The 22,721-nt window shown below is 32.3% G+C and overlaps 3 protein-coding genes across 4 annotated transcripts; all 3 read right to left on the bottom strand.

The window, feature by feature from the left end:
• Positions 1–410: 410 nt before the first annotated feature.
• LOC126722139 (serine/threonine-protein kinase ZRK1-like) lies at positions 411–12,502 on the bottom strand. 2 transcript variants are annotated; one of them, XM_050425294.1, is made up of 3 exons: positions 11,089–12,502; positions 10,573–10,775; positions 411–641 (listed from the first exon to the last, which is right to left on the bottom strand). In XM_050425294.1, the coding sequence occupies exons 1-2, from the start codon at positions 12,270–12,272 to the stop codon at positions 10,619–10,621; spliced, it is 1,341 nt and encodes a 446-aa protein (XP_050281251.1). In that variant the 5' UTR covers positions 12,273–12,502; the 3' UTR covers positions 411–641; positions 10,573–10,618. The 2 variants fall into 2 exon arrangements, with proteins under 2 accessions (XP_050281251.1, XP_050281250.1); XM_050425293.1 differs by lacking the exon at positions 411–641 and having other exon boundaries at positions 10,307–10,775.
• LOC126721955 (serine/threonine-protein kinase ZRK1-like) lies at positions 688–1,860 on the bottom strand. The gene is made up of 3 exons (XM_050425097.1): positions 1,392–1,860; positions 1,158–1,293; positions 688–844 (listed from the first exon to the last, which is right to left on the bottom strand). Exons 1-3 carry the CDS (start codon positions 1,858–1,860, stop codon positions 688–690), a joined length of 762 nt encoding a protein of 253 aa, XP_050281054.1.
• LOC126721952 (uncharacterized) lies at positions 5,442–9,697 on the bottom strand. The gene is made up of 4 exons (XM_050425096.1): positions 9,682–9,697; positions 9,403–9,441; positions 6,148–6,248; positions 5,442–6,019 (listed from the first exon to the last, which is right to left on the bottom strand). Exons 1-4 carry the CDS (start codon positions 9,695–9,697, stop codon positions 5,738–5,740), a joined length of 438 nt encoding a protein of 145 aa, XP_050281053.1. The 3' UTR covers positions 5,442–5,737.
• Positions 12,503–22,721: the final 10,219 nt, after the last annotated feature.

Raw genomic sequence — 22,721 nt, 5'->3', positions numbered from 1 at the left:
AGGCTGCTTGAAATCACCACTCAAGTTTTTTCTTTGATGTATCTCTCCATTAGTGTACAAAGTTCAAGCAGCCCTATGCAACTATATTTCTCCAGCAGAGTTCCATCAGAAGGTGCCTTTTGAATTTAAGAGGATAACAATGAACTGGAGCAGTAAAAGTAGAGAAGGATTAAGCACATCTTTGTTTGTTAGGATAAAGACATTTTTGTTTCATACTTTTTAGGACAACAGTATTTATCTCATTCAAAGGGAAGGTGTTAACTGCAATTATACCAATTAGAAGATCAATTGTGGAGCAATAATTTATTTAATGAATTCTCAACCCAAATTCACATGAATGATTAAAATTTAAGACTATTTTGCAAAAAGAAAAAGGTTTGTCAAACTAAATTGAGAAATCATATATATTCTGGAAAAAGAAAATTTACAAACCAACTAAACAATACAAAAGTCTTTTTTTCCTCAACAAACCACTATACATAGCCAGTTACTAAGACCATGAACTACTTAGTTTGCATTCCTTTTTTTCAAACAAAAGAACAATTATCAAACTCCTTTGCCAATAACAACCTATCCTCTAGTTCTTATAGCATCAATACATACCTTAAGGGTCTGCCATAATGATAACTTCCCAATCACAGGTTAAAACTGCCATACAAGCTCTGTCATCATTCAGTTGCATCACAATTAAACTTCAAGAGGCCTTTCAGAGGCTTCATTCACTACTTGGATTTCATCACTAGAAGCATTCCTTTTCAATGATGTAGAAGCATGCTCTTCAAAACTCTCAAGAAGCTTTAAATTCTGCAAATTTCCCCCAAGCTCTTCACCCGTTTGTGTGAACCTGTGTGATTGCGAAATACCATTAGCTGATCTCATAGAGAATTCTCCTTTATTACTTAAGATGCATACCAATTTATTAGGCCTGCTTCTTAGTAGCAATGGGGATTTCATAATGTCATTAAATGGCTCTCCATCAAATTAGCTTTTTTAACTTTTCTAAATTCCATCCATGGCCATTTGTTTGAAAATCAAGTGAGTAAATTTTGTTTGTTGTCATGCCTAAATTATTTGGATATGTAATAATGTTAATCTGTTTATGTATAACATATGATTGGATGAAATCAAGTGAGTAAATAATTAGTAATGGAAATAACCTCTCAATCTGCCTGAGTTGTTTGGTGACATCCACCATAGTTGGCCTTCTTTGTGGATCTTCCTCTGTACATGCCAAGCCAAGGTCCAGGAAAGTTTGTAATTGTTGCTCTAGGCTAGGCCCTCCTTCCCCATCTTCTGCCAAGATTGCAGGATCAACAATCTCGTTTATGCAACTACGTTGAGCACGGTTATGTATGTATGCTACTAAAGTAGTATCTTCATCAATATTTTACGAGAATCCTCTCCAGTTAAAAGTTCAAAAAGAAACCGACCAAAATCAAATACATCAGTTTTCTCCATTACCTTGCCTGTTGCATTAAACTCTGGGGCAAAGACCCTTGGATTCAAACAGCGGTAATGAACTTCCACGTCAGTTTCACCTTCGGGAATAGATACAGAAAAATAAAAGCCGGACAATTTGGGAACATCATGTTCATTTAATAAGATACTGCGCATATCTATATTCATGTGGATGACAGGTCTTGGGAAGGCAGTATGGAGATAAGAAAGAGCATGAGCAATCTGCCTTGCAATCTTTAACCTTCTCTCCCACACCATCGGCTCATGTTGTCGTTCAGTAACACTGGAGACATGAATTCGATATGCAAGGACACCATTGGCGGCAAATTCATACACAAAAATGGGAGATGGAGTGTGGAGACAACAACCTATGGGCTTTAATACATTGCTGTGACCACTCATTTGTGCAGAAATCACTAAATCATTGATGGCAAAACTGGCCCCATTTAAACGCTTAATGACAACAATTCGTCCTTCAAGATAACCCTTGTACAAATAGGCCCGATAATATGCCAGATGTTCAGAAGAAAAGTTGTTGGTTGCTAGGAGGAGCTGTTGAAGGGAGAAGGTACGGATGGGAATAGGCTTGGCATTGCAAGAGGCAATTAGCTTCTCAAGTAACAGGCTTCCATTCTCATAAAACGCTCTCTCTTTGCTTTCTTTTATTAAAGAATTGATCGGTGAACCAACTCCAGCGCATAATAGCTTGAATGTGGAATGTCCTTGCTCTCTTTTGTTTGTGCTCTACTACTACTCTGCTAGGGAGCGAGGCTCAGCTGAATGACAATGAGGGCATTTTTATTGTAAACTCATTTAATTCATCATCGAAAGTAAAGAGCAAGTGCAGCTGAATTCCTCTATTTGCTTTTTTTTTTTTTTTTTTTTTTGGAATTTCAAAAGGAAAGTGCAGCTTTTGCTTTTCACATTAGTGCCCGTTTGTTTCAGCTTTTAGAAGCTGAAACGCACGTTTTGAAACCCCCAGCCCAAAAAGCCCATTTGGTTAGGTTCAAAAAGTAACTTTCTGTTAAAAGTTATGTTTTGAGTTTGTGAAAAAAACGTGCATTTGCAAAAAGGAGCTCAGGAGGTCCATAATCAGAAAGTCCGTGCGTGTTTCATCAATATTACCGTTGAGGTAGTGTTAAATTACCAAATTGCCCACTGTGCTGCTACAAAGGTCCTCTCTGTGCAGCTCTGCTACAAAACAAACACTACAAACACAACAATCTTTCTCTCAAACATCTCTAAACTCAAGCATAATCAGATTATCAGTATACAAACTCAAAAACACATTCTTAAAATTAATCAAATCATAACAGGAAAAAAAAAAAAAAAAAAAGGACAGAAGACAGAAGCCATCTGACTCATCTGGATTGGGTTGGGGATGAAGATGAGCAACAGCACGAAGATGAGAGCTCCCTAGAATGTTCTTGAATGAGGAAGAAAAGGAAAATTTTCTTATCACAAAGAGAGTTTTGGAATCAAGTAAAAAGAGAGAGAGAGAGAGAGAGAGAGAGAGAGCTGGAGAAAGAAAGAGAGAATGGAGCTCCCTAGAACGTTCTAAATGAGGGAGAATGAGGGAGAAAAGGAAAATAAAAGAAGGGGGGTAGAGATAGTGGACACGTGTGTGGAGGAGAAAAAAAAGAAAAAGAAATGAAACGTATGGCTGAAAGTGAAATGAAGAAAAGAAAAATAATATAAAAAATAAAAAATCCTAATTGAGAAATGCTACCGTAATATTTTCACAATAAATTTTAAGTAACAAATTATTATTAGTTAATATTGGTTAGTAAAAAATAATTTCAGTTCTGGGTTCAAATTAGAACTAGTAACAACTTTCCACATAAATTTTGTTGTAAAAATATTGCAAAAAATGTTGTGAACGTAACACTTCTCATAATAAATTTTACACAGTAAGTTGTTATTGGTTCTCATTTGAACCTACTAATGACATTATTATTTTTTTATCTACCATTAATAACTTGTCATATAGACTTTATTATGAAATTTTTGTAAAAATGTTGTGTCCATAACTTGCATTAAGAGAGATAATTAAAATAAAGAATTCTCTTATATATATATATATATATATCTTGTCCTTTTTGGTAATTTATAACTCAAACTTCCACCTTTATAAGTGCTAGCTAAACACTCAATTTTAAAAAAAAAAACACTTTTTAACAGTTTTTACCAAACACTCAGCTTTTTAAAAAAACACTTTTTCAATATGCACTTTTTGAAAACTCAACTTTTTCAAAAAACCCAACTTCAAAAATTTAAACCAAACTCACCTTAGCCCTTCAAAGCCAATCCATACCGTGTGTTGACTTTGGAGGGGCCCACCGGTTTCTATAGTATTTGCTTTTATTTATTTATTTTATGGTCCTCTATTTTGGTCATGTTTTTAATTTTGTCCTCAATTTTTTATTACCTTCTTTTTGTTCTTATATCTTTAAACTTACTATTATTTTGATCCCGACATCATCTAACTTATAAAAAAAGAAAAAAGAAGTAATTTCAAACTAGTAGTGCATTCCATTTATTACTTAGGTATTCTTTGTAAATAAGTCCATTTATTACTTAGACATTCTTTGTAAATGAGATTATAATAGGGACCAAAAAGACAACAAGTTTAAAAATATAGAGATCAAAATAAAGTTATAAAAACTTGAATACCAAATTATAAATATGACCAAAATATAGAAAGCAAAAAGTATTGTCATTAAATTTTTTGTTTTTTGTTTTTTGCCTCAACATTTTTTGAAAATAATCCAACTTTTAGTTTTTTTGTAACAAATTTAACGTAAAAATTACCAAATACCATATCTTTTGATAAACACTACCCAAAAAAATAAATAAATAAAGATGCTACATACGCAACACACTCTAGTATAATGGATTTATGCAAAATTTAAAAAAAAAATGGAAAACAAATACATGTGAAGCACAAAAATTATGTGGATTGACCTTATATCAACGTTCACAAGTGGCGTTGAGGAAAAAGTTTAACTAAAAATTTAGAATGACAACCCTAATGACACTTAGAAAAATCGAATCCCAAATGCACTCAAAGGACTCTCTCTCTCTCTCTCTCTCTCTCTCTCAAAAGCAAAAGCTAAAATAATTCTTGTTTTCCCTAAACAAAATTTTGGATACTCTATTAGAAATATAAACATATGATGGAATATACATATATTCGAATTCTCAGAATATTAATCCAATATCCTTCTAAAAAAAATAAAGAATATTAAAATCCAATAATATATAAAGTTATAGATTAGTTTAACATCTCTAAGAGTTACAAACTTACATTATATGCGCAACTTAATCCTAACTCATATTCTCTTTCATATATATATATATATATATATATAGATATAAATTATAACTTTTGTGAACATTACATCATTTATTTTATTTTTTTTTATTAGATTAATACGTTGAAAATCTCTTTACTAAATTACACGTTCTCGTTATTTTTAATATGAACACCAAACTTTGAGTTAATTGGCTATCATTTAATATAGATTCATAATCCTATTGTGCGAATAATTTGAAAGTGCAAAAATATCTCAAAATATAAGCATTTTATATAATAAATATTTATCTATCTATTATTAACTTTATATTTTACAAACATGATGAATATAACAATTAATTAGATAATAAAAAAATTATTCAATGATATTAACTTCAACTCAACTTTCTGTATATTCTCACATATAATATTCCAAGGTCAGCATTAGTTTTTGGTAAAAGGTTTTTTTTTTTTTTTTTTTACAAGATAGAATTTCTACTATAGCCTAATTTAAATGTATAGTTAGAGGCGAGAGAATTACGTGCAAATCAATTAAGCTTTTACTCAAGATTTAATTCAAAGCATAATTGGCTTCAGCTTTGCTAACTGACTACATTTGGACATTACCACACATGGGCCACCTAATGTTCTGCACCTCATTCAAGGTTTTCAAGCCATAATCCTGGGGTTTTAAAGAACAAGCAAAATTCCGCTTGAGGTTATTATCATCATTTTTTTATTTTTTTTAAAGATCCAACAGTGACCGAAACTCAAAGTGGAAGGAGCACAAAATAAGAGAAGGGCCAAACACCAACTGCAGCAAATACAACCCAAACATCGGAAATGCTACTTAAAGAATCTTTCGCAGCAAAAGCAAATCTCAAAGGCCTGGTTGAAAATTTATTGCAAAATACATAACCTTTTATAAATTCAGTCTCCAAAGATAACCCTGTGTGCAGTTTAAAAAGCTCTCAAATATTCCACTCACTGGGGATCCCACTTCTCAAACTGAGACTCATGACAATGTGGGTCTAGCCAATCCCTGGTAGAGCCCTTTGTCATGTTGCCGGTGGCTTTGCCACCACCCACAAGTTCTCTGAGACTCTCTAACTTATTCTCCCGACCTGTCCCACTGGTCCTCTCATCTGCTTCCTTCAATTTTTGCTTGAACCGCTGCTTACGACCAGCAGAATTTGGCTCTTGCTGCTTTGACTGTGAAGGAGGTGCTCCGTGTGGACCTAGGTAGATATTCTCTTCTTTTTTGGCCTGCAAAAGTGAAAAAAAACACAGATTTTAAAATACAGACTTAAATGCATAAGTAGTCCCATAATCTACAGACTATTTTTTTTTTCCTTTTCTTTTGTAATGAATAGTGTAGGATTCTTGAGACTGACCTTTGGAGAAGGAGGTTTTGAGGCTTCTACTTCTGAAACATCAGTTTTACTCCGATCTAAGTCTCCTATTTCCAAGCTTGGAATCACGAATCCATCAGTGTCTGATGCATATAAAGGACATAGATTAATGTAAGCACAATAAGAGACACCTAAAAAAATTTAGAGAAGTTAATGCTGATGACACCTACACAAACCCATTTTTTTTTAAATTTGATCAGTCACAAAAACAGGTCACCGAAAAGTGAAAGAACATATTCATCAAGATCACAATTACCATCACATCTACTCACTATTACACTAACATATAAGGTTAAACTACGAAATCAATCTGTGAATACAAACTACAAGGGATATTATAACAAGATGAAAACACTCTCTCTCCAATATGATAATTACTAATGATGTAACAAGTAATGACACAACTAAAGACATTGTTCCTTGAGACAGTGATAGATGTTACACCTTCCACTCTTGCAGACCACAAACAGTCCACCAATTAGTTACATGTCAATTCATCAAGTATGGCCTGTGAGAAGGCTGCATATTACTCCCATCAAAATGAACAATACTTACGCTAAAGAAAGAAACTTAACATTTACTATTCTTCAATTGGTAAACAGGATAAATGAGATTTTAACAATTAAGACATATCAAACTCAACTTCAAATTAGAGCAATTCAAAGACTACAAAGACTCCAAATTTATCAAGTGCCACATGAAAGGCATTACGTTCTATACTCGCTGAATCCTCTACTCATAGCAGTCTCTACTGAATAATTACTCATATTCTTACTATGTCTTCTAAAAGATGGAAAGACAGAGACTGCATAACCATATCAACATAAAAAAAAAAAAAAATGGGCAACAACATATACATATATAGTAAATAATGTATAATTCATTTAATTGCTTAGGAAACAGTGAAAGCGAAAAAGCACAGGAATGGATGAAACAAATTGTCCTTGTGAAAAATTAGCCCGTCAATGATTAATCACATAATAATCATCATGTGTGACCTCAAGACACAACAAACAAATTCAGAAACATACATTAGAGTTATGAACATTAGATAGTTATAAACTTCAAAGGACCAAGCTCATACACATGGAGTTCCAATCATCCTAATGTAAGATGTATGCGCAAACAAAGCTTAAAGATCACTAAGTCTAATTTATGGTCAATCTACTAAACCCACTAAATGAACTACAGGAAATGAGTTAGTAAAAAGATATGTGGAAATGGCCCATTGAAACAATAATAAACTCTTCCGGGGACATAACAGTCTCCACTTTGACAGGAAACTTAAGCATAATTGCATTGCAAATAACCATATATTAACAAATGATCTGACATTTATGTGTAATATAGTGCCACCTATAGCTCAGTGCATACATGTAAGTAAGAAACATTGCTTTTGTGATGTTTCCCTCACACTGACAACTTAATCCTCAGCTAACTATATTCATCCATGTTCATTAGAATGGAAACTCATTTAACAGTTTTATAGTTATTCCCATCAAATAAACATAATAACATCAGGAATGAAGATATCAAATCAGTAGGCCACATATTCTCAATTTCTTTTTCATGACAACAACTAAAACAACTTTTTAGGCATATACTCATTCCCTTCATAAATTTTAAGTAAAATATAACTTCTGATTTCAGGTCCCTATTTTTTTCCCAGGTTCCATGATTTAGCTATATCAATAGATAGGACATTCTTTTATTGGCTCAGTAAAAGACATTTTTGAAACATTAGAGATGGTCATCTTTCTAATACAACAATTTAATCTCTTCAACTCTAATGTCTAAAGAAAACCCCTTAAAGTATTTCAGCTTCTCTACATTTATTTTTAGAACAAAACTTTTCTGCAATTTGAAATGTGCAGACAGCTCCTGAGACAAAGTCAAATACTAAATACATTTCTTTGTTAAACCTCTAATGCCCACACATACCCAATTTAACACTGATGGGTTAAAAAGAAAAACTTTAACACAATGCAGTCTAGAACTGAGAAATCACACAATACAAGACATGCCCAATTCCAAATATTCATGCAACACCAAACTCATAACTCCACCAATAAAAATCAACAAGACCCACAAATCCAAATCCAAATCACAAGCCCTGCGCATCAACAACTATACACTAACACATCCAATTGCAATGCCATCACCAAAAACCATGCATAGTGAAACTAACTATTGCATGTAGCTTTGGTTGTGGCGTGTTAGTAAAAAAAAAAAAAAAAAAAGAGCATAGTGAAACCAACAATTTTCAAATGAAATACTACACTCATAACACAATAGCATAATTAAACAATTACGTCAAGACATGTAGACATAAATCCAGAAAACCCAATATAAAAAAAATACAAAAACTTTCCTCTTCTTTCCCACAGTTTCTCAGCAACATATACATATATAGTGAATTATGTATAATTCATTTAATTGCTTAGGAAAAAGTGCAAGCTAAAAAGCACAGCAATGGATGAAACAAATTGTCCTTGTGAAAAGATAACCCCGTCAATGATTAATCACACGAGAATCACATGTGACCCCAAGACACAAGAAACAAATTCAGAAAATATATTAGTGTTATGAACATCAGGTAGTTATCAACTTCGAAGGACCAAGCTCATACACCTGGAGTTCCATTCATCCTAATGTAAGGTGTATGTGCAAACAAAGCTGAAAGATTTATGGTCAATCTACTAAACCCACTAAATGAACTACAGGGACATGAATTAGTAACAAATATGTGGAAATGGGTTATTGAAACAATTATAAACTCTGCCTAGGACATAAAAGTCTCCAATTTGACAGGAAGTTCAAGCATAATTCAGAATAAGCTTTGCAAACAACCATATATTAACAGAAGATCTGACATTTTTGTGTAATATACTGCCAACTATAGCCCAGCGCATGCATGTAAGCAAGAAACATTGCTCTTGTGATGCTTCCCTCACGTTGACATGTTGAGACATGTTGACATATATCCAGAAAACCAAAAATAATCTTCATGTTGACAATTTTTGGTTCATTATTTTTGGGACATCAATATGTATTTTCTTTCAGAGCTGTATTGATATCATTTTTCCAAGAGAAATGGAATGAGTTAATGCAGATATACCAGTTATTATGATCAATTGTGGGGCAATAGTGTATATGTTTTTTCCTACCCAAATTCTCATCAACAATTAAAACCACTGTCAGGTGGAAATAAATCTGCCAGACTAAGTTCCAGCTTACTAGAAGGATATATACATTGTATAATGTATACTAATCTTGCTTGAAGCCTTTTGAAATCAACTCAGTTCTTGAATGACAACCTTTGAGACGTCGTGAATCAAGAAATATTCTGAAATCAACTAAGTAGTTATGCCTGTTGACATGCCTAAAACACTTGGATATGCAATAATGTGAATCTATTGCATGATTAACTAGTCCCACTCTCCTCTTATTCATAAAATGTAAATTATATTGAAAGGACAAAAGGACACAATGCTTTGCTTGTCTAAATGAGCATACCATTCCAGATTTCCATTGTTATCAATCAATTAGCGAAAGCTAGTTGAAGTCTTCAACATTGAGAATATTATTGTTACCACATGTTATAATTCATTAACAAAATTCCATTTTACTTGCATCATAATTGAAATTTACAAGCCAACTAAACATCATAGAAGCTCTGTAATCACTCAATTGCATCACAATTAAGCTTTAGGAGGCCTTTCAGAGGCCTCTTGAAGCTTAATTGGAAAGCAATTGCCTGGAAATTTTATTTTTTTGAAAAGGAATTGCTTGGAAATTTATTTTTTTATTCTCGAACATCACTTGATTTCTCAATCCTCCATCATCAGGGGGCCTAGTGTTTGAACCAACAACACTTGCTTTTTTGACAAACTGTATTGGTCCTATTGTGACAATCCTTTGTGATTGTGGGATAAGGCATCTAGATATGTTTACAATGCCAAATATCTGTCTTAGCATAGATTGATACCCTGGGCAATTGGATTAGAGTTTTTGCACGTTAAATGAGTTAGTGTGAGTGTGTGACCTAGAGTTTTTTCTTTGATGTATCTCTCTCCACTACTGTACAAAGTTCAAGCAGCCCTATGCAACTATATTTCTCCAGCAGAGTTCCATCAAAAGGTTTGCCAAACTAAATTGAGAAATCATATATAATCTGGAAAAAGAAAATTTACAAACCAATTAAACAGTACAGGAGTCTTTTTTTCCCCCAACAAACCACTATACATAGCCAGTTACTAAGACCATGAACTACTTAGTTTGCATTCCTTTTATTCAAACAAAAGAACAATTATCAAACCCCTTTGCCAATAACAACCTATCCTCCAGTTCTTATAGCATCAATACATACCTTAAGGGTTTGCCATAATGATAACTTCCCAATTACAGGTTAAAACTGCCATACAAGTTCTGTCATCATTCAGTTGCATCACAATCAAACTTCAAGAGGCCTTTCAGAGGCTTTGTTCACTGCTTGGATTTCATCACTAGAAGCATTCCTTTTCAATGATGCAGAAGCATGCTCTTCAAAACTCTCACGAAGCTTTAAATTCTGCAAATTTCCCAAAAGCACTTCACCGGTTTGTGTGAACCTGTATGATTGAGAAATACCATTAGCTGATCTCATAGAGAATTCTCCTTCATTACTTAAGATGCATACCAGTTTGTTAGGACTGCTTCTTAGTAGCAATGGGGATTTAATAATGTCATTAAATGGCTCTCCATCAAATTAGCTTTTTTAACTTTTCTAAATTCCATCCATGGCCATTTGTTTGAAAATCAAGTGAGTAAATTTTGTTTGTTGTCATGCCTAAATCATTTGGATATGCAATAATGTGAATCTGTTTATGTATAACATATGATTGGATGAAATCAAGTGAGTAAATAATTAGTGATGGAACGAACCTCTCAATCCGCCTGAGTTGCTTGGTGACATCTACCATAGTTGGCCTTCTTTGTGGATCTTCCTCTGTACATGTCAAGCCAAGGTCCACCACAGCTTGTAATTGATGCTGTAAACTAGCAACTCCATCCCCATCTTCAGCCAAGATTGCAGGGTCCATAATCTCGTTTATGCAACTACCTTGTGCACGGTTATGTAGGTATGCTACTAAAGTAGAATCTTTATCAATTGTAAATCGGGTTATATTAAGAGAATCCTCTCCAGTTAAAAGTTCAAGAAGAATCCGACCAAAAGCATATACATCAGCTTTCTCAGTTGCCTTGCCTGTTGCTTCAAACTCCGGGGCGCAGAATATTGAACGAAAAGGAGCGTCCACGTCAGCTTCACCTTCGGGAATTGATACAGAAAAATGAAAGTACGACAATTTGGGAACATCATGTTCATCTAATAAGATACTGTGCATGAAGATACCCATGTGGATGACAGGTCTAGGGAAGGCAGTATGGAAATAAGAAAGAGTATGAGCAATCTGCCTTGCAATCTTTAACCTTTTCTCCCACACCATCGGCTCATGTTGCAGTTCAGTAACACGGGAGACATAAATTCGATCTGCAAGTAAACCATTGGCGGCAAATTCAAACACCAAAATGGGAATTCGAGTGTGGAGACAACAACCTATGGGCTTTAATACATTGCTGTGACCACTCATTTGTGCAGAAATCACTAAATCATTGATGGCTATGTAGGCCAAATTATCTAAACGCTTAATGAGAACAATTCGTCCTTCAAGAGAACCTTTGTACCAATAAATTCCCAGATGTTGAGAAGGATAATTGTTGGTTGCTTGGCGGAGTTGTTGAGGGGAGAAGGTACGGATGGGAATAGGCTTGACATTGCGAACAAAAGAACCCTTAATGACAACAAATCGTCCTTCAACAGAACCCTTGTACCAAATAGAGAACCCCAATACCAGCTTTTCAGAAGAAAAGTTGTTGGTTGCTTGGCGGAGTTGTTGAGGGGAGAAGGTACGGATGGGAATAGGCTTGGCATTGCAAGAGGCAATCAGCTTCTCAAGTAACAGGCTTCCATTCTCATAAAACAATCTCTCTCTTTCCTCTCTTTCCTCTGTTTCCTCTCTTCTTTTAAAAATGAAATGATGAAATGGCATGAACCAACTCCAGCGCATAATAGCTTGAATGTGGAACGTCCTTCCTTGCTCTCTTTTGTTTCTGCTCTAAATCTAATACTACTACTCTGCTACTGCTAGCGAGGGATGGAACGTCCTTCCTCTATTTGCAATTTTTTTTTTTTTTTTTTTGGGAATTTCAAAAGGAAAGTGCAGCTTTTGCTTTTCACATTAGCCGTTCAATGCCAAACATACCGATTGTTGACTTGGGACACCGGCTTCTATGATATTTCAGATTTGCCTTTTTTTTTTTCCTTTTTTTTTTTTTTGGGTTGAAAATACCTTTTTTGCCTCTATTTTGGTCATGTTTTAAATTTGGTTCTCAATTTTTTTAATAATTTTATTATGGTTCTTATATTTTTTAAACTTACCAATATTTTGATCCTAACAGCATGTCACTTTGTTGACTTGGGAGAGCGCCACCGGCTTCTATGAGATTTCAGATTTGCCTTTTTTTTTTGGGTTGGAAATACCATTTTTGACTCTATTTTGGTCATGTTTTAAATTTGGTTCTCAATTTTTTTAATAATTTTATTATGGTTCTTATATTTTTTAAACTTACCAATATTTTGATCCTGACAGCATTTCACTTAAAAAAAAAAAAGTAATTTAAACTAGTAGTAATTCATTTATTATTTAGGCATTTTTTGTAAGTGAGATGATAATAAAGACCAAAATGACAAGAAGTTTAAAAAATATATAGACCAAAATGAAGTCATAAAAACTTAAAAGACTAAATTTTAAATACGATCAAAATATCGAAATCAGAAAGGTATTGTCCTCAAAAAATTTGTTTGTTTGTTTGTTTGTTTTTTTTTTTTTTTTTTTTTTTTGTCTCAAATCCCATATATATATATATATATATAAACATTTGTTGAATTAATACATTGCAAATCTCTTTATTGAATTACACACTCTGTTTATTTTTAATATGAACGCCAAAATTTAAAGTTTTTAACATGAACGCCAAACTTTGAGTTAATTGACTATCATTTATTATAGATCATAACCTCTGTCGAGTGAATAATTTAAAAGTGCAAAATATCTCAAAATAGAGAAAATCCAAACTATCATTTTATATAATAAATAATTATTCATCTCTTATTAACTTTATATTTTACAAACTTGAAAAATATATAGGCCTGTTTGGTAGTAAATATATTCTTTCATTTTTATGTAGTGATTTTAAAAAATACAATGAAGGGTTTTATGATAGATTTTGTTAATTTTATGAAATACATTTATATAAAATAAAACTCATAAAATGCATAAGTAAATATATTCTTTCATTAATATGTTTATCATAATTAAGGGAAATCCTAATGGGTACTTCACTTGAGCATATGTGAAAAATGCATATACATACCACAAATGGTAAAGGAGAAAGAAAAAGTTGCTAATCCCTTTTAATATGGTTAATTGCTTTGCCTCAATCAGTCGCCCAAACAACATACTGCTTATTCATACCACAACCACAAATGACAATGCAGTATTAGCCATTTGTAATTGCAAAACTGAAAGTACAAATTTCTTTAATAACTTTACCTTCGTTTCTTTTGGCTAATATGTTTTTACTGAATCAAAATCAAACCACAAAAATCATATAAAAATCACCAAATTAGAGTTTAAAATTATAATTAAATTTTTAGAAGAAATCTAGGCACAATTGCACAAAAATTCCATGTAACTAAGTCACACTTAGGAATATTGGACCATTTTTTCTTTTTATAAATAGGGGGGGTCCATGGGATGAGGGGGCTAACAATTTTCTCTCCAAAACTTTTATTGTAGGAATATAAAAGTTTTTCATTGTAGACTTTTCACAATTAAAGAACATGACTTGCCAACTAATCAAACTAGAGTTTTTAGTACCTATAGCAATTTCACAACATCAAGAACAAACCCCAATGTATACATTGTCAAATTCCATAGTCTCCTGTTACATCAAATGAGTGTTTAATTTTTCTTGCAAAGTATTGAATAGTAAAGCTTCTGGACCATAGTCTCAATTACAACTCTCAATCATGTTGGACTTGGATGACACCTATCAACAACATATCATTATGAGATACAAAAACAAATTGGAGTGTACACAACGTTTAGTGTAAATGGGAAGAAATTTCATCTTATTCCAATTGGTTAGGTTAGTAAAGACCTTTTCCAATTTACTGATCTTGGAATTTTGTATACAAGTAATAATCAAGGAAACTTCCGCCTAAAATAAGTCGGACTTTTGGTAAGAGAGAAAATTGATGTCTAGACAAATCAAGCTAATTAAGGCCAACCAAAATGGACCATATTCTTAATTTCTTCTCTCTATTTGTTCCATGTACAAGACTTACAATCAATGCTTGGCGTATAAAAGTTGAACATCTTATCTAAAGTCCATCCTCTGAAAGCTTGAGAAAAAAATTCATTTAAACTAACACAATATATAAATTATAAAGGAATCAAAGAAAAAATGTCAAAAATAATGAAAATTTAATCTATGCTTATATTCTTATAAGGATGAACACAATAGCAATATCCTTAAAAAAAAAAAAAAAAAAAATCTGTGCTTATTTTGTACGTATGATAAAGTCCTATCATAAAGTTTTTTGAGACTCATGTTGATTAGTGATTAGGAGTTATAAAGGAATAATCATCAATATATATATAAGCAAAGATCTCATGCGGGAGTGCATGAGGTTTTGCCAAGTGACGCTCTAATTTTGCATTTAGCACTTTTTTACTGTTACCCAAAAGTTTACATTAACTTATTTTACTGTTATCTCATTAGTCTCTCAGTAATTGCTTAAGATTACATCACACATTTCTCTTTTTTTCATGTCTTTTAGCATACCCACCATTTTAATATTTTTTTAAAAAAGAAAAAAAATTATAATTAAGGACTAATAGTAATAACTAACCAGATAAGGCCTTGGAGGGAGATAGGGAGTCACAAAAATATTGTGGATTGTTAAATAAAACGCATTATTTCACTTCAAAATCAAAATGCATTGTTTCACTATAAAAGACTTGAGACTGACAAAACATTTGAAAGAGAGAAAAAGAGAAATCTAAGGGGTTGTTGCCTCCATCATATTGACCTCCCACCACCATCAAAACGCCGAAACCCCTATGGGTTTTTTTTTTTTTTTTTTTTTTTTTTAAATTAGAGGATTAAATATGATTTAGGTTTGGGTAGTTTGGTTGGATAATTTTTGTTTTGGGTATATAAGTAGAAAGAATATTTGGTACACAATGTAAAGCCATATTCTACCATGATTTTAAATCATCTATAAGACACGTGCATACACACTTGCCCACACCATGTTTTAATGTCGCACTATCAATGAGTGGAAGACAATAAGAGAGGTTTTTTTTATTTTTTTTTTTATTTTTTTAGAATACTAAGTATTTTTAACACACACACACACACACATGGGGAGAGGGGAGAAGGTTTTTTTTAAAAAACTTACAGTGATGTATATCCAAAAGGGCCTAACTCTTGGATACACAGCACAGGCTTTAAACCTCTTTTACTCACACTCATTTTCCAATGTGAGATTAAACCACTATTTTTTCTTTTGAGAATACTAAATATTTTTAACACACACACACACACACACGAGGAGAGGAGAGAAGGTTTTTTTAAAGAAACTTACAGTGGTGTATATCCAAAATGACATACTTTTATTTCATAGTATTTAATATGTGAACACAACACAAATTATTTGATTTTCATGGTCATGTTACTCTTTTGCATTTTTTTTTTTTGGTTTTATAATTTTTTTAAAAAAATAATAATAATCTTACCTTGAGAAGGCTTTAAATATGTAGTGAAACAACAATTATAAATTGCACACATACATAACCATTATAATTATTTAGTTCAAGAAATGAGTAAAAAAAATTTCTTTGGAGGAATATTGTAGAATAAAAGTTGTTACAAAATGTCTCTCTCAAAGACCTCATGCGAGAGTGCATGAGGTCCTGCCAAGTGGCACTCAAATTTTGCATTTAGCCTTTTTTTACCTCTTTCATTAAGCTTTTTTTTTTTTTTTTTTTAAATTGTTACCCAAAAGTTCACATTATCTTATTTTACTGTCATCTCATTAATATCTCATTAATTGTCTAAGCTTACACCACACCTTTCACTATTCTTCATGTCTTTTAGCATATCCACTGTTTTAATATTTATTAAAAAAAAAAAAAAAGAGTAAGGACTAATAGTAATAACTAACAAGATAAGACTCTAGAGAGAGACAGGGAGACACAAAAATTTTGTAGATTGTTAAATAAAAGGCACCATTTCACTATATATTACCAAAATAAAAGACCTGAAATTAACAAAACATTTGAAAGAGAGAAAAGGAGGAATCTGAGGGGTCACCACCTCCGTTATATTAGCCTCCCACCACCATCAAGACACCAAAATCCCTACAGGTAATCATTTTTTCTTTTTAAATTAGGGTCTTAAATATGATTTAGGTGTAGGAAATTTTGTTAGTTAGTTTTTTTTTTTGGTATATAAGTAGAGAGAATATTTGGTGCGCAATATAAAGTCATATTCTACCATGGTTTAATTTTAAATCATCTATAAGACACATGCATATACACTTTTCCACACTATGTCTTGACGTCGCACTATCGATGAGTGGAAGACAATCAGAGAGTTGAGTATACTTTTATTTCATAGTATGAAATATATGAACACAGCACAAATTAATTGATTTTCATGGTCCCGTTACTATTTTGCATTTATTTTTGGTTTTATGATTTAAAATAATAATAATAATCTCACCTTAAGAAGGCTACAAATTTGCAGTGAAGCTATTAAACCAATTTTTAATATCTCATAATATATTGGTTCATTCTACCGTACCCCTGTATTTTTAGGAGGGAACGGTACCCTCTTTAGCCATAGATTTTGCACATTTGTATCCTGACTGTTTATTTATCTTTAATGAAAAACCAGTTACCGATTAAGTAGGTAATATATAAAAGCAAGAATACACAGACAAACAAACTAGTGTTCTCTCTCTTGTGTCTTCTCTCTCAAACTGAAAACCTAGTGGGTGATCCTTCTTTTACTTAAAAATACTAAACGATGCATCTTTGCAATGCTTGGCTTCACCACCAATGGCCCAAGAGAGAGAAGGACTCATTCTCTCGGGTCGTGTGCTTCGTCAATAACTCATTCAAACCTAATGACCTAGATTTTGTCTACTCCACTCTCAAATGGATATCTATCATCGACCGGTGAGATTTCTTCAATTCTCTTTACTCTTAATATTTTTTTTAGTCTTATCAATTTGTATTCGATATTGGGTCTCTCTTTTCTTTTTCTTTTTTTTTTTTTCTTTTTTTTTCTTTCTCATTTTGACTCTAAATTTTTGGGTTTTTTTTAGCTTTTTCAATATCATTTCAATTCTGGGTATGTTTTGTTTTTCCTTATCTTAATTCAAGTTGAAAATTTGTTTTGTTTTGTTTTTGTCTCTAGAATTTGGTTATGCCTTTTGTTTGCACGAGTAAATAGCAATAATTTGTTGGCTCTGAATTGTGGATTATTAGATGCCCATTTGATCGATGATTGAGTTAAGAAATGAATCACTGACGGTGAATATTGGGGTTTAAGGTAAAGTGAGACTACATAAAGAGCCGTTCTTCACTTATGGTTTGGCCCTTTTCCTTTTTGTTTCATTTTTCATACAGAAAGCTAGTTTTGCTTATATTTCATCCTACCTAACCATGTGGTTTGTTTGGGGTATTTGGATGACATTTATCTATGGAACTATGCTAATTTCACCAGGAAAAAATGTGTTTTTTTTTTAAGTTAAATTAATTAAGCAATAGTGATAGAAGACCTTTAGGGGTTGATTTGTGAAATGCAATAGATTATGAACTTGTTTATCTGTCTGATATTGAGAAATGGAGGAATTTCTAATTATCTACTGAAATGCTAGCTGTAAAGTATGCCTTAGCTTGAGTCAAGGAGCAGGGAAAGTTGCGAGGGAGTAGAGGGATGACTATTGTAGTTGTGAAAAATTTGTAGCCATTACCATTCATTTTCTTTTGAAACTATCCTAACGGTATAGAACTGAAAACCTTGTGAAACATACCATTCAATAGCTTTGTTTTGGTGGGTTAAATTTGAAACTATCCTAATTGGAATGAACTAAGTTCCTTGATAAAAAATCTACCCCATTTATAAGTTATTACTAAGAACCTACTCCTAATCCAGTGGTGTAACCAGAGACTAATCCTTTATTGATGGGTTTATTAAATAAGTTTAATTATTTGCTTACTTTGTGTATTGCTTTTGTAAATGGGTCCAAACACTTATAACATGTTTTTTAAAGTAATATCTAATTTTAATAACTTAGCTTATATATAACCATTTCATTTTTCCTATCAAGATAACTCAACTTATCAATATGAATAATTTATTCATTGTTTCCTTTTCGGCCTCATTTTGTGCTTGACTGAGTACTTGTTCCTTATTCTTTGTTTCCTTTTTAGCCTCATTTATTCTTGAGCTGTTATATGCTACTCCTAGAAAACCCCAACTATTAAAAATACACAAGGGTTTAAAAGCAAAGAAAATGAAAAAGCCTTGTAGTTAATTTAGAATCATTATCATATTATTTAGGGTTTCCAAGGAGTAGCAAATAATAGCTCAAGAATAAATAAGAAGAATTAGTCTGACGGATTTTGATTATGGTTTTATTTCTTTATAAATTTGGCTGTTTTTACTTGTTTCTTCTTTTCCCCCCTTACCAGAGAGATGCAGATAGTGCATTGGAGCAAAAATAGATAAGAGGGAGAGATAATCAAGTTATCTTTGTGTTTATAAAATTCTTTTTAAGATAAAAGACAATGTAGTCCAAGGATGTTGAGTACTTTTAATCAGTTATTCAAAATATTGCTAGTTTTAGCTATTTCATGTCTTGTTATTTAATTGTAGTTGTTCAACAATTAAAACATTGAACAACATTTCAAAGTCTCATGTGGTCAATTTTGATTTTAGCTTTGATTTTATCACTTTTAAAGACATGACAAGCATGAGTGGAAGGTAGAGCTAATTGACAATAATTTTCTGTCTCATGAAGCAAAGATTTGAAAAGGGATACCTCTTAGTGTTTATGAATCACAGGACAAACAGGTGTGGTTACCCTTAAACCATGGCGAATACACCACTCTGTCAGCCTATAAACTGCTAGCAATGAATGACAAAAATTCGATGCCAAGCTGCTCATTAGGGGAAAGGAGTACATAGTTATGGAAGGAGATATGACATCTACAGGCTCCTTACAAGGTGAAGCACCTGATTTGGAGAGCAGCTAGTGAGACTTTACCAACTCTACATAACCTATTGTGTAGAGGTGTGGTTAAGTATGCTTGTTGTCTGAATTGTAAATCTAATGGTGATAATTATCAAATCGTTGTTGGTCAGGGATGTCTCTCATCCAGAGTATGGCCATGTTATCCAAGATGTTTTGTTTATTGCTTCTGGTTTTCGGGTCTATAACTTTACCCATGTCCAACACTTAGGCAACTCCGTTGCCCATTTTCTTGCCAAAAGTGCTAAGTTAGGCAATGAGCTACAGGTTTGGTTTGAGTCTATTCTTGATGATATAGCTAATCTATTTTAGAGATGCTTTGTAATTTATTTCATCAATGAATAAAACAAGGGCCTTTCAGCCTAGATTCTCAAAAAAAGAAAAGAAAAAAAAAAAAAAGAAAAGAGACATGGCCTATGTGTTCCCCTTAGAAAAACTGCAACTTTATGCAAAATTGAAATAATAGATTCCAATGACCACTTGTAGATCAAGTTTTCCATTTGCCACACATAGATTAATTCAAATGACCATCAAAGCGCGTTGAGCTCACAAGTTGTGCGAGGTCATGAATTATCTTCTATATCATTTTGATTTAATCTCTTGTGTTTGCTAAAGGATTTTTCTATTCTGGCATAGAATGATGTACTTTGATCCATTTCCCTTTAATTTCATTATAAAAAAAAATAGTAATCTAAAACATTTCTCTAACTCTGAGATATTAATGGTGATATTTGGAATTTATATAAAATCATTGTCATGGGTTTTATTAAAATTGATGAATAGCCACCAATTCCAAAGAGTTACTTGGAGAGGTGGAGAGTGTAAGAGTGACGGACATACTTAGACTTTTTATATAATCCAATATTTTTTTTTAATCAAAATATGAAATTTATTTTTTTTCAAAAAATTGTAAAATATCTCAAATGCAAAGATGGCTAGAAGGACATATGTGAGAGAGAGAGAGAATATTGAGTTGGTACCATCCAATGTGACTAAAAATAAATAAATGAACTACCAAATATGACATTGGTACTAACCATTTTGATGTTAGTACTATCTAATGTGACAAAAAAAAGGGACTACCAAATGTGGTCATGGTACTGTCATGTGATATTAGTACCGCCAATTTAATGTTGGAACCATCCAATGTGACCAAAACATAGGGGAATCATCAAATGTGATAGTAGTACAGTCATATGTAATGTTGGTGTGATTTTAGGGTAATTCTGTCATTTTTTAGGTCCTAAGGGTATTTTAATCTTTTTTTTTTTAGGTTCTAAAGGTATTTTGATCATTTTTAAGGTTCTAAGTGTATTCCGGTAATTGTTGAGGGTTTCGAGGGTATTTTGGTCATTTTATAGGTTTTAAGGGTATTTTTGAAATTTATTCAAGGTTTTAGGGTCATTTGGGTCATTTTTAAGGTTCTATGGGTATTTCAGTCATTTTATAGGTTTTAAGGGTATTTTTGAAATTTATTCAAGGTTTTAGGGTCATTTGGGTCATTTTTAAGGTTCTATGGGTATTTCGGTCATTTTTTAGGTTTAAGGTGCATTACTGTCGTTTTTTAGGTTTTAAGGGCATTACTGTCACTTTTAAGTTACAAAGTCATTTCAGTCATTTTTTTTTTTGGTTTTACGGTCATTTAGGACATTTTTTTAGTATCTAAGGGTATTTCAATTATTTTTTAGGTTTATAGGGTATTTAAGTCATTTTTTAGGTTTTTAGGATATTTCAATAATTTTTGAGAGTTTTAGGGTTATTTTGGAAATTTTAAAGTGTTATGATGTGTTTTGGTAATTTTAGTATATTTAAGGGTATTTCGAAAATTTTAGAGATTTTAGGAGTATTTTTGTTATATATATTCGTCGATTATTAGGTAATTTGGTGGGGTTGGGTTGGGTTGGGTTGACTATGCCCATATGTAATGTTGGTATGGCTTAATGTGACGATGGAATTGTCAAATGTGAGTAAACAAAATTAGAAACATTGAATGTGACAAAAGTACAAATATGAAATAAGAATGTGACGATACATTGAAAAACTATTGAATATGAATTATTAATTAATCATTGTTTATTTTCTACGATCAAAGCAAATGGGAAAAAAATTCTAACAATGAAATAAGAATTTAAGCTACTACTTATACTTAGTAACCTTGCACAAAACAAAAACATGAGACAAACACATGGAATGGGTTTGAATTTTTTCACAAAGAAAGAAAGCATAGGATACCTATCATTAAGTTTTGTGAATGTGAATAAATATTGCACATTAGTATCTAACTCTCAACACAAATAATGAATGTTGCACATTAGGATTCTAATCTCAAAATTCCCTATCCTTAATACAAAACACTGAATTACGAAATTGAAAATATCAATTAAACAAAAATTTAAATAAAAATTAGGATTCCAATCCCCCCAAATAATCAATAAACAATTAAATTTCAATTTCTGGGATTCCATTCTCCTAAATCACATGAACCTAGATAAAATTCACAATATTAAAGTTAAATCTAATGAAGATGCCTAAAAAACATAAAACTTGGTGTAGTAGCCTTGATTGATGACTAAAGAACCACCGAATGTGACTAAAAAACTGTCACGTATAATGTTGGAACTGCACAATGTGAGAAAGGAACCATTAAATGTGAGAAAAAAAAAAAAAAAAAAAAAAAGGGAACCACTAAATATGAAAAAAAAAAAAAAAAAAAAAAAAAGTCACATGTGATGTTGGAACTACATAATGTGAGGATGGAACCGTCAAAAGTAAGAAAAAAGTAAGGGAACTACCAAATGTGACAAAAGAACTGTCACATGTGATGTTGGAACTGCACAATGTGAGGATGAAACCATCAAATGTGAGAAAAAAAAGGGAATCACCGAATGTGACAAAAGAACTATCACATGTGATATTGGAATTGCACAATGTGAGGATGAAACTGTCAAATGTGAGAAAAAAGTAAGGGAACTGCCAAATGTGACAAAGGAACTGTCATATATGATGTTGGAACTGCACAATGTGGGGATAGAACCGTTAAATGTGAGAAAAAAGTAAGAAAACCATCAAATGTGAGAAAAACTATCACATGTGATGTTGGAATTACATAATGTGAGGATAGAAC

Source organism: Quercus robur, chromosome 4 (genome assembly GCF_932294415.1).
Source record: "Quercus robur chromosome 4, dhQueRobu3.1, whole genome shotgun sequence".
Taxonomy (NCBI): domain Eukaryota; kingdom Viridiplantae; phylum Streptophyta; class Magnoliopsida; order Fagales; family Fagaceae; genus Quercus; species Quercus robur.
The sequence above is the reverse complement of the archived record's forward strand: the minus strand, read 5'-3'. Positions and strand labels throughout refer to the sequence as shown.